The sequence below is a fragment of the Scophthalmus maximus genome, chromosome 4 (genome assembly GCF_022379125.1).
Source record: "Scophthalmus maximus strain ysfricsl-2021 chromosome 4, ASM2237912v1, whole genome shotgun sequence".
Taxonomy (NCBI): Eukaryota; Metazoa; Chordata; class Actinopteri; order Pleuronectiformes; family Scophthalmidae; genus Scophthalmus; species Scophthalmus maximus.
The window spans coordinates 17,114,540-17,127,316 of record NC_061518.1 but is presented as its reverse complement, the minus strand read 5'-3'; the positions used below and the strand labels follow the sequence as shown (position 1 = coordinate 17,127,316).

Genomic DNA, 12,777 nt, shown 5'->3' with positions numbered 1-12,777 from the left:
AGGAAAAAATGCTCAGGTCAAGCTAAATATTTAACTGAGCCAGACCGTGGCCTCTATTTTAATGATCCGAGCTCATGGCGCATCTATGGGCTTTAACAGTGGAATAAAGGGTTGCTGCACCAAGCGCTTTAAAAGAGGTTTGTCATTTACTGTTAAATACTACGTCTCTGACCAGGTTTTTGTAAGTAAAAAGCCCATCCACTGTCAACCACACCTCATACCACACCCTATGGCCGCTCAGGACAGGTGGAACTATTCTATATGTAACAATGTGTAGGTGCTTGACAGGAAAATGACACAGCTTCAGTTTGAAACTTTTTTTAAGGTTTTGCCAAAAACATTCACTGAGTTTGGGCTTTTGAAAGAGACTGGGTTCAGATCAGGCAAATCACAAGTCTGTAAAATATTAATTTAACCACTTGCTCCTCTGACCAGAACACTGCAAAGGCAGCTGATTTGAAAAGTATCCACACAACAGTTATATAAGTGTGACAGAAATGCATGAAGACTCAAAGTTCCTTGTGAAAGTTAAGGCATTTTAAAGTTTGATCATTGTTTTGATGCCATATAGAAATGAATGAGAATGGATTTCTGATTTGAATGGTCGAAAAATACATCCAGAAACTGACATGCGTAAATGGAAAAGTATATTCAAAAACATTGTTTATCTCCCTTGGATGCACTTAAATTAATTAATTTTAAGGGAGATTTTCTGTAATTTATTCAAGGCAATATGTTATTAATTTACACTTCATAAAAAGACTACAGAGAACATAGAACTTTTATCTATTCACACTTGGTCCAAACACATAAAGTATAGGTCTTTACTTATGTTAGGTAACATGGATACCTCCCTATTTGCATGCGTAGATAAATGCATACAGTCAAATATAGGCCTACATGTCCAGGAACATTTTCCTGCAGCACCTTTTTTTAACAGAACATCATCCTAATCATAAAATAATATTAGATAATGTATGACTTTAATAATCCCATGCCATGGAAAGGGTGTGAGTCAAAGGCATCAGGGAAGAGGTAGAATAACAAAGTAAATCAAAATACTTTAAAAACCTAAATACATTATATACAAATACTGCCTTGGCAGAAGGCAGGAATGTGTAGAGGTTTGTATTAAATAAGGAGTCTGACTGATAAGTACACTGTTGTATGATTTATGCATTAAATACCACCATGTACATATATGGTTGTAGTGAGCACAGTCTTGCAGGACAGTAGTGCAAGTAGTAGCCCGTTTGTTGTGATGTTGTGATGGGAAAACATCCGCGCATTAAATTGTGTTGTTGTACAGTCCGACAGCTGTTGGGATTATGGTTATTATTAAACGTTTAAACTGTGGTCCTGAATACAGTGCAGCAGCTCAAAGTTTACATGGCGGGTGTCATGCACGGAGTTTAGACAGTAGCGCCCACGAGTGGAGAAATTACATAGACGCAGGTTCGTGGGTGTAATTCTGTAATGATCCACTGGGTGGCGTCGTTCAACAAAAATATTATTTGTCTGGCCATTCGCGAAGAGCGCCGGAGAAAGCCGAGACGGACCCCGGAAGCGCCGTCGTTACTGCCCGCCGTCTGTCAGAGCGATGTGTCGCCGCTGCAGACACGGCTGCGTGGGAGCTGGAGTTTCGCTGAAACGGGACATTAAGATGTATCACGAGGACGAAACAAACCAGGGACGTTAAAGGTCTGTGCTTCGACTGCTCGTCGGGAGGCTCGGCGTTAGCGCCCGCGGCGCGGGTACAGCGTTGGCATGCTAGCCCTGTTAGCTTCCGACCGGGGGCTAGTTAGCAGGCGAGATTTATATCAGACATCTGTCAGACTGCACGGGGAGTGTCGCGCGCGCGCGTGTGTGTGTGTGTCCGTGTGTGTGTGTGTGTGTGTGTGTGTGTGTGCGTGCGTGCGCGTGTGTGTGTCCGTGTGTGTGTGTGTGCGTGCGTGCGCGTGTGTGTGTCCGTGTGTGTGTGTTCAGTTTCAGTCACGACCTTCCGTCGCAGCGGAGAGGGGGAGACCCGGGTCAGTGATATCTCCCCTAATACGAGGGGTCGAATGAAGAATGAGAAGCTGGTGATTCATGTGCTCGTCGTCTGATCTCAGTCACACCTCACCAACTAATCTGCTCGGGTGCTGCTGTGGTCAGTGGTTTGTCCGGCTGGGGTCAAGGCTGGACCCCCTTTGAACGGTGCTATCAGCTGCTGCTTCACGAAAACAAGGGAGCGTGGTGAACGGACAGTTTGGACGGTCGCTGCTCGTCATCGCGGTCGATGCTGTTAGTCGGTATATCTGTGGTTTGGAGGTTTGCACAGAGACCTCTGCTGCACCGAGGTGGTCAGATCCCTCTGGCCTGGACTCATTCATGACCTCATTCAAATAAGCGTCTAAGCAAATCCCTGATCACACTGCACATGCGAACCTGCGATGCCGCCAGCCTGCCACGAACAGCCGGCGTGATGGGCGTGTTTCCTGGGGGTCGGGGAGGAAACCGTTGCAAAGTCCTGGGCCCACTCCTCACGGCCTCGTTCAGCCAGAGAGAGGGAGCAGGCATTAAGCATAGTGTGGCAATGTGTGGCAAGTGCTAAGTGTATACACATTGTTGAAACTCTCCTGTCTTCCCTTCGACTTTACTTTCCGCTGCACAGTGTGTACCTACCTGCACACACACACGTGTAGAAATGGTTCAATCTGTCAGTAAACATAACTGTGATGAAAATAGAGCTGTATAAGACGGCGGCCGTTTGAGTATGAACTGTGTGTGTGTGGTGATCCCAAATTGTGGAGACTTAACACATTTGTGTCTGTGTCTTTTTTTCAGGTGGTGACCTACATGTCAGTCCACATGTGTATTTACTTCCCCGTGCTGGTCCAGGAGGTGTACATCCCAGCATGCTATTGTGAAGAGGACACCCATTAGGTAGGTTGCTGCCACTTCCCTTGCACAGCAAACAGAGAGAGACGCTGGCCTCGTGCCATCTGTTCTTTTGAGCGAAAAGCTGGAAGAGTTGCATTCTTCCTCTTTCCTGGGAGGCTCTGAGACGTAAGCAGACTCAACAGTCCGCCGACAGAGAGCGTTTACTTGACGAGTCATTTGCAACCCACTTGAATGTTTTGTAGTTTCCTGCCTGTATTGCTAATCTATTATTCACAGCGGAAATCTCAGTGTTAGAAATTAAACTGCCATTTGTCTCCAGAAATGAACAGCAAGCCTTCGTGGATTTAATGTGGACACGGACAGTGGTGCTGAACAAAAGCCCACATCAGTGAGACACGCAACTAGCCTTTGTTATGACTGAGTGTGTGACAATTCTCGCAGCACAGTGATCTGAGCAGGACGACACTTGACTGTTAGTTAAAATAGAAGAAGAGAGATATAGAGGGAGAGGGGGACCAGTGGCTTTTGTGTGGTTGGCCTCTGACTAGGATGGGCAGACAGCTGGAACAGCAGCTGGTGTGGCATTAATGGACTCGCCTTTCATTGACCACAGAGAAATCAATATGTCTTAAATTAGCCACGAGCATTTTTCTGCCCTCCTAAGAACAATGGTCAGTTTTATTAGAAAAACAGCATGGTTCAGCATTGGTGATGTGACCCAAACGACAAGGTTTGTAACTGAATAAAAACACACACACACACACACACACACACACACACACACACATACACACACACACTTCACAAACATCATTGCACTATTCCGGTCACAATTCACATTACTGCAATTATTCTTGACATTTTTCTTTATTTCATATTCACATTTCTACATTGCAGATTGGACTGTAGATTGGGTTTTGTAAGTGGATCTTAATTCAGAAAATGCATGCTTGCATTCTGCTCCTCTGGTTCCACTGGCATCAACTTTATGAATATCAATGTAACTCCATCAACACATGTAAGAGTGCTTGGGCTCTTGTGCACGTCGTGCAATGAATTATTCCCACACACATCTCGAGGTGATTCTTACTGATTGAGCGCCTTGTCTCTAATATTTCCCCTCTGACAAAAAATTGGTCTCTATCTGTTTTCCCAGTGTTTGCAACATGATGCAGTGATTAAATATTCCGAAGCAAAGTGTGAGGCAACTCAGTCAGTCAGTCAGTCAGTCAGTCAGTCAGTCGCCATCATCGGAACCGACTTTGTGGATAATGTATTTATAAGTTGATGCTCTTAACTGTGGCCTGGATCCGGTCATGATCTTTTTTTGATAAAGAACAGGATCAGTGCTTGCATCATTCAACTATGAACACACACACGCAGGACATAGCATCTTGCCAGCCCGACAGGACACTTCACATCCAGCCGCAATGTCATTTCATTAATAGTTCATATCCTGGTAATTTTATATCCTGATAACGATACATATCATACTCGTTACTCGTACCTTTTTCTGGACTATGTAAATTTGCAGGTATAAATCGTAACAGAAGCTGTTGCCTTTTTTCGCGTCTCTTTGCGTCTTGTAATGTGGTGCTTAATTTGGGGTTTGTTTTAAGCACTCAGCTGTACTTTTGTGGCTCCCATCCTTAAACTCTCTCTGTACTGTTAGACATGATTCTTGCATGTCATGTCATTCAAATTTCCTGCCTGCATCTGTGCCGCTTGGAAGAACCCAAAGTGTCGTCCAAATGAAGACAATTTTTGCCATGAGAAACGCAATTAGTGGCATAGTGACTCTAGAAATAGAGAATTATGTGTTTTTCTATCGTCCCATGATATAAATTGTTATTATCAGGCTTTATAAAGCCATCAATGATTCTTTAAACATAAACAGCTGCTGATCTTTATGAGGATATGTTTGCATATAATCTGTGTTTGATATATTATTATTCCATTATATTTATCTATTTACTCTAATATGTTTTTAATAGAAAGCCTCTTATCATTTGAACGAGTTACCGTGAAATCCCTGTGTGGCCCGAACGGGGAGACGTACTCTCTGCTTTCGGCGCTCAGCTCTACCAGACCTCTTCCCCTTTGGCATTTCAGTTTTTCAAGCAATTTGAACAACACCCACTGAGATGGAACTGGATGCAAAAGCACAAGCTAACAGCAGTGTGGTGGTTAGAAAGCAGTCTGGTTGGCTAGTCAGCGAAAAACTGACAGCTTGGCAGAAATGCTAAATGCTAAGCAAAGGAAGTTTAGAGGGAGTCGAGAGGGAGTCATTCGCTTCAAAGCATTACATCCGAGTCTGCAGGAACACTGACTCAACAAATGAAATAATCGCCACTTCCTTACAATTCAGATCAGTTCTGTAGCTCAGGGATGATTTATTACGAATGTTGACAGAAAATAACGCGGTAAACGACAGTGTGTGAGTGGGTGAATGTGAGTTGTCCTGTATAGGGCTTCGAGTGGTCAATAAGACTAGAAGAGCACTAGAAACATACAGTCCATTTACCATTTGTTTTTTTACAACAGAGAAACCTATAAAATCCCAGGTTATTCAGTATATTTGGGTAGCACCTTGTTGTATTGATTTACATTGTGTCTGAGTCACAGCGAAGCCTCCAGCAGCAGGCTACTGGGTCCACAGGTTATTATTAGCCTGTACTCCTCATGCTCATGTACTTCAGCCGCAGGATCAGTTTCCTTTAGGGACCGAGGGGCGGCCATCGATTTATCTCGAAACCATGGTCATGCTTCTCTAACGACCTTGACATGAAAAGAGAAGACGAGGCCTCCAATGACTCGTGTCTCTTGTAACAACAGCTGCACGGTTCAAAGAGCACTGAGCTTGAAGGGTTGAGTTAGAGGTTGAACAACTGTTTTCACTGAAGTCCTATTTACTTTTCCTATTTTCTTATTTGCTGTTGTTATCTTTAAATCCTTGTCCCCTTGTTTTAGTTATATATAATTGCCACTCATCTGTGTATTTGTAAAAAGCACTAAATTCAATCTTCCTTCGTCTCTTTCCCCTCTGCCTAGAGCAGGATGCAGTCTTCAAACCACCGACTGCGAGACATGGAGCAGCACCACCCGCTGCTGTCGGCAGGTGCCGATGTGGAGGCGGGGAGCCTGGCAGCCGGGGTGATGGTCGGGAGTCCCCACGCGGGCCACACTGCTGGTAACCGCACACTGTGGTTCATCCAGGACAGCTGTGGTATGGTGTGTGCAGGCATTACCTGGTTCCTGGTGCTCTACGCCGAGTTTGTGGTGAACTTCGTCATGCTGCTTCCCGCCAAGAACTTCTGGTACTCCCTCCTGAACGGGGCCACCTTCAACTCCCTGGCTGTGCTCGCATTGGCCTCCCACCTGCGGACCATGTTGTCTGACCCGGTAAAGATGTTAGAGAGAGTAAGAGTGGCTAATGTTTGATGAAGCAGATGCAGAAGGGAGGGTGAAGAGAATACAACAGGCTTTGAAAGTGAACAAGAGGTGGAATAAACATTGATAAACTTAAGGGAGTACAATGAAGCTTTTGTGTTTACAAAACAATAAAAGGACACCATAAATTTGGAGCGTTTAAAAAGTATTTACATTTATGGACCAACTGATATGGATTTTGGGGGGCAGATATTGATATTAGGAAGTGGTATTTTGGTTACTTGTGTTTTACTCAGGCGATATTGTAGGTTGCCATAACAAAAATATTTCTTTAGTTAAAAGATAAATCCTAAACCACAGAAAATATCAATATAATGTTTCCCACATCTTCAGTCCCAAACTTAACACCCAGTCCTCCTTAAGATCAGTAGTTATTGGCTTTCCAGACAGAAACGTAAAGAACAGTTGCTAAATTCCTGTGTATAAAGACACACTTTGATTTCTATAAGCCCTTGGCGCACAAACACACACACATTTATTTATAACTGACAACGTTTGTATTTGACTGCCTGTCTTAGGGGGCAGTTCCTAAGGGTAACGCCACCAAGGAGTACATGGAGAGCTTGCAGCTGAAGCCTGGTGAGGTCATCTACAAGTGCCCCAAGTGCTGCAGTATCAAGCCTGAGAGGGCACACCACTGCAGGTCTGTGAAGCTGCTGTGGCCAATTTTACTTAGAATTAAACTGTGCATTGTGCGTTAGCATTGCCTGTCAGTGTGTGATGCATCAACCTCTTCTCTCTCCTGCCTGCAGTATTTGTAAAAGATGTATCCGGAAGATGGATCACCACTGTCCCTGGGTCAATAACTGTGTTGGAGAAAAGAATCAGAGATTTTTTGTTCTTTTCACTGTAAGTACACAGAATTACTCTTGAAGTTTGTTTGATTCTAACAAGAGGGAGTTGTAGGGATTTGAAAAAAAAAAGATTTTCCTTTATATCACCTAATGTTCATCATCCTTTGTTGTTTATTTGTGAAAATTACATGCGTCTTGACCTTCATGGACGTTTTTCCAAACTGTTTTCAAAATATAATAATTTAGAAATAAAATAATTTTTTGATAATAATTTGGGAAAATGGTACATTTCCAATTTGTTTTGCTTTTATTTTTAGCAACTTAATACTGTACTTTAATTCTTAAATTACACTATTTTATACAGAACTATTGGGAAGTTTGCCTATATTACCGTCCCATGTTAATAATCTTCTCATTTGTAACCAGCTGCATTTCATAACTCAACAGTGATGGAGAGCACAGAAGATATAGGTCAACATGAAATAGCCATTTATTACTATTCTGACGACATCAGCACTTTTTTATTGCTTCATATGCTGACAGGAACTTTCTTTATGACAAACATAAAGCCCTCACATATGGCTGAGCAGGGCATATAAACCGCACCTCCTGAGGCTTTAAAGTTTGACTGCAAATGTGAAAAGGCTGCATTACAACAGTATACACAAACCTACCTGGTGGGATGGGAGTTTTCACACTATCTCTCCCATTTCTGTTTTTTTTCTCTCCGCAGATGTACATAGCCTTGATTTCTGCCCATGCCCTGGGCCTCAGTGGAATGCACTTCTTCAACTGTGTTAAAGTCCAGTGGAATGGTAAGACCTCTCTGTCTGGTAGCTTCCACTACGACATGGACTGGAGTCAAAAACACAAGCACAGAATGTGAAAGAAATGTAGTTTAGAATCTCTATTTCTACTGTGTATACATTCAGTTGGGTTGGGGGGAAAACAAAGTATTATCCTGTTGTAAGAACATCTGCCCTGCTTAGGTCATCAGAGTTGCCATTGATCTTGTCCTGCTCACTCGTGGATCTCTCTGTAGAAATGAACCAGAAAATATAGATGGTATCTCATTCTTAAGACCCTTAAGTAGATTTAGTTTTCCAGCTTGTTGGAATTGACTAACAGTTTTGAGCGGGATGCGTTAGAGTTACTCTGTGCACATCCAGTCATATGCTTTGGTCATGTGCAGGATGTGTAGCATCAGCAAGATAAAACATGTGAACACACACACACACACACACACACACACACACCAGATTGTTATTTAGCACAGCTTTGAATGTACATAAACAGGTAAGATTTCAGGTAGGTCTCTGTTGGCCCACTTTTCCACATTTTTATATTTTGGCTTGTAGGACACAGTTCTCTGGGATATGTCCTCTTGAAGATTAATCATTAATTGAGTTTGTGTTTGATCTGACAATTCATTTTTCCAATGCAAAATAACATTTTAAAAAACTAAAACTTTATTTTTGTCTTTCTCTGATCAGAGTGCAGTGATTTCTCTCCAGGGGTTTCTGTGCTGCTCCTGATCTTCCTCTGTCTCGAAGCCATTCTCTTCCTCACTTTCACAGCCGTAATGTTTGGTACGCAGATCCACTCCATCTGCAATGACGAGACGGTCAGTATCCACTGCACCCCACAAGCTTTGTCCCTATCAGCAAGTTGTCACTTGGGTGTCACTCAACTGCCTTGTGTATATATATATATATATATATATATATATATATATATATTAAAAATTGTAAAAGTCATGAGTTTATTTTAATACTTTGTTTTCTGAGATGAGAAAAAAATATCAATATGACACTCTAAGGTGTCTTCCAGTTTGACCCACTGTTCTTTCCCATGCTAATGTAACTGTGTGTCTTGCCGTGCTAATTAGCCAAAGCTAGTAGCTGACATAACGAGGAATCTGTCATTTACAGACTGGTTTGAATGTCTTGCAGGAGATTGAACGTCTCAAAAATGAGAAGCCCACGTGGGAGCGCCAAGTAAGATGGGAAGGAATGAAATCCGTGTTTGGGAGTCCGCCTTCTTTGCTGTGGTGCAATCCTTTCACAGGCTTGCGTCTGCGGCGCGTGCTGCTGTTGACCCACAGTCGCCGCGCCGGGTCTGAGTTTTCTGTCTGAGAACACGAAAGCCTGACCCAGCTCATCGAAACTTGAACGTCTCTGAACTGAAGCAAGATTTCTTGTATTCCCTCCTTTGGCGTTGGGCTAAGATGGACCCCTGCTGCCTGAGCCCGTCTTTCATGTGGGGGTGACAGGGAGTCTGGCTGCTCCAGTGGGACCCCGGTGAATCAATCAACCGCCACTGAGAGTTGGTTTTCTCACTCCTACATGCTGATGTTGACCCAACACCTCTGGTCTGCACGAGTATGCTGAACAAATGGAATATTGTTTTTAAGTTGAGCAGGTTTTTGGTCCGTTTGTGTTTTTTAATCAAAGCATGCAGTAAGTAACACAAGTGAATCTTTTATTCCTTGTGAGTCCATCCAGGGTGCTGTTTGAACACCACATATGCACCTTCGATACCCAACTTCAGCAGTTTGTTTTTCGCTGCTGCGCACATGAGATTCAAGATTTGAATTTTTCGAGGGGAGATCGGCGACATATCCTTCATCATCACTGGAGACCAGACAAGTGAATCTAAATGGGAAAGTGCTTGGAACTGTTGTTGTTGGACGCAGATACGTGAATCACGAGTGGAGCAACTACTCACACGGCACTTGAGAAAATGCCTGGATGTGGAACACAGAGGACTTCTGACATTAAAATGTGCTGCCTTGATTTTTCTGTTTGACGGCTCAATCAGTCGGTATCTCATCCTCAGACGAATGAACAGGCTGCTGTGAACACAAGCCTCATTCTTATTCAAGAGGACTGAGTGGCCTTTCCTCTCTGTTCATCTCCTTTTGTCACGGTTTTCCTGCCTTGGCCTGAAATTGTTATTCTTTTCATGTTAGTCAAGCCAGTATAGATTATTTTTAAACTGCTGAAGCTTCTGTAATTTTCATCAACGTGACCACTTCACAACAGACGACCATGATGACTACTGTTATTCTGAATACTCATTTGAATCATCATGCTGCTTAACGTCTCACTGTCTAGAAGTGATTGGTGACCCACAGACCAATCATACGCCTCCCTGTGTGTGTATGTTGTTTTTTTTTCTATAACCAAGTGATTCAGGTGAAACAACTTTGGCTGCTGAAAAGACCGAATGTTATCAAGTTTGAATTTGTTTTATTTCTGCAGTTTTGCTGTGTGTGGAAAGCTGGAGGCTTCTTCTGTGTTAAGTTGGAATTCATATGCAAAGGAAAGTTTGGTAAGACTCCATAGCATTTAAACCCTGGAAAACAACCCTGCAGACCTCCTCAAGACAGAGCCAAGTCTCAGACGTGAGGGCTTTGCATGCTCACTTGCCACCCAGTGGTGCAACATTGTGAAAAGGAGAATTTTAACATACCAGTACGACCTCCTCTACGACCTCCTCTGGCTCATTGTGAGCTCGTTCACATCCACAGAGCCGAGCTCCATTGTGCGACCAGCCTGTCGAGTAATAAGGGAGCTGCTCTGCTGAAAGAGGCTGAGGTACTGGGCTCATTATACAGACTTTGTTACTGAACAAAGTCTCTGGGAGCTCGGCAGATGCTTGTGAGGCCTTTTCCTCCTTGACTCCAGAAATGTTGGGCCCGTAACTTCCTGTGGCAGGACAGTAGCAGATACTTCCCTGGTGTTGCTAGGACACTCACTCCATGCCTTCGAAATCATTGTCAAGTGAATTTATTAGCTTGAAAGATTTAGTCGTTATTGCCATATTTACAAAAGTATTTTCTCACCCTGTGGCAACTATGTCTCCTGTTTTTACTCTGCATAAGTACTGGACTTTTGTTTGCACTGGATGAATGTGGCTTGTTTCAAATCAAGAGTTCAAGATTTAAACTCAAGGCGTGACTGTCGGGCTGGTATTGTCAAAGTGTTGTTAAAGCTAGAGGCTCATTTTTATGTTGTGTTGGACAACGTACTGCTGTTTGTTCTCATCTGTGGTTGTCAGGAGAAGAAACTCGATCTCCACTGTTTACACTTAATGATGATATCTGACGCTCGGTGACCATCATGCTTTTAGACACGAGCTGTCTGTAAAACTGAAATATTTTGGGACTATTGGACACCTCACTGAAAGCTAACTGACATCAGGGGATATGCATTAATGCTGGCCTCTTATTTCTAGTGTTTTTCTGCAAGACTGCATCAATTCAGCAATCACTTTCCTGTTCAAACAATGCCGTTCTGTGTCTGTATTCAGCATGGTTTCATACAGCAAGGCCCATACCCTAACAAACTCAGTTTGCTTTTTATTGTATGAGTAGGAAAGTGAAGTTAAGCCTGGCACACACAAAAACCATAGGCATTAGACAGATTGTATTGTATTGTAAGGCTTCTCAGAAGACATCGGGGAAAAAATATATAATTCCGTTTAGTTTTGCAGATGCACCAATATCTTGCTTATCAAGCTATGGCTGTTATGTATAGAAATAGTCTACAGGTAATAATGTTAAAGTGACAGTTGGAGCCGGTCAGAGGCCTGGAAGCCCATAAACACAAAATGTCTTTGCAGTACAAGTAAATATCTGAGGTCTGACCTGAGGGAACAGTGGCAGGAATAACACACTGTTAGACTTTGGCTTGTATTTGAAGGAAGGAACAGAACATCAGAACTGATTATGGATTGACAAATATTATGTGTTGACTGGGTATAAATATTTGACCGAGCTTGGTTGATGTATACGACTACTTCACGATAGGAAAGTTCTATTTCATGACCAAACTCAGATGGTACAATCATCATGTCTTAAACTGGGATTCTGTTACAGTTTTACATTAAGCAATAGAATCGGTTGAATTATCATTTTTTAAAGGGTTATACCAGTAAATGGGTTTTGAGCGATTCTCCGCTGTGTCGTCTGACCAAGAAAAAACGTAATCATTATGGGGAGAGAACTGTATGATGTGCGAGAACTGTGTGGTGTGCGAGAACTGTGTAAACTGATACAACACTACTATGTCAAAGGTTTTTCTCACACCAGTTGGGGATTTGTGTTGAAAATATAGGATGAAGAGAATGTTGTGATGTGTAGTAGTGATTTTTAACTGGCTGGATGTTTAATGACGGATTCAACATTAACATTGCCACGAAAGGTTGAGGAAGATTTTATTTCCTAGAACATTTCTCCAAGAACAAAAGTCTTTCAGCTTTATAAACAAATTATAAAAGTTCATATTAACAATATATATAAATGGAATGTTTTATTCAAGCTTTTTTAATTAATGTGTCATAATGTCTTCTATCTTTAATGTCATTCTTTTGCATATTAAACTTGATTAAAGTCAAACTGTGATTGATTGTCGATAATTCACAATTACTTTCTTTCTATTCTTGATGGGGGGGTTCTAGATAATGTGTGGGTACTTAAATTGACACGTGCTGCAGATCTTTTAGAATAAAACACACAAAATCATATTGTTTCCATTTATATTATTTTGGGGGGGGATATCCCTAACCCTATTAACTGAAATTAGGGAACTGGAGAAAATGTCTGCTGCAGCGTCAAAGAAACAAGTTACAGTAAAGAAGTAAAACA

At 42.4% G+C, this 12,777-nt stretch overlaps 1 protein-coding gene across 2 annotated transcripts; it reads left to right on the top strand.

The window, feature by feature from the left end:
- Nucleotides 1-1,533: 1,533 nt before the first annotated feature.
- Nucleotides 1,534-12,528, top strand: zdhhc7 (zinc finger DHHC-type palmitoyltransferase 7). Of its 2 annotated transcripts, none has more exons than XM_035628365.2 (8): nt 1,534-1,701; nt 2,827-2,925; nt 5,940-6,285; nt 6,852-6,976; nt 7,086-7,182; nt 7,861-7,942; nt 8,621-8,751; nt 9,080-12,528. In XM_035628365.2, exons 3-8 carry the CDS (start codon nt 5,941-5,943, stop codon nt 9,260-9,262), a joined length of 963 nt encoding a protein of 320 aa, XP_035484258.1. In that variant the 5' UTR covers nt 1,534-1,701; nt 2,827-2,925; nt 5,940; the 3' UTR covers nt 9,263-12,528. The 2 variants fall into 2 exon arrangements, with proteins under 2 accessions (XP_035484258.1, XP_035484259.1); XM_035628366.2 differs by having other exon boundaries at nt 5,935-6,285.
- Nucleotides 12,529-12,777: the final 249 nt, after the last annotated feature.

Excerpts from the sequence above, each read along its gene's own strand:
- zdhhc7 (XM_035628365.2), top strand. The coding sequence starts at position 5,941 with ATGCAGTCTTCAAACCACCGACTGCGAGACATGGAGCAGCACCACCCG. Across the intron at positions 7,183-7,860 it reads GATTTTTTGTTCTTTTCACT|ATGTACATAGCCTTGATTTC; the intron begins GTAAGTACACAG and ends TTCTCTCCGCAG. Across the intron at positions 7,943-8,620 it reads TGTTAAAGTCCAGTGGAATG|AGTGCAGTGATTTCTCTCCA; the intron begins GTAAGACCTCTC and ends TTCTCTGATCAG.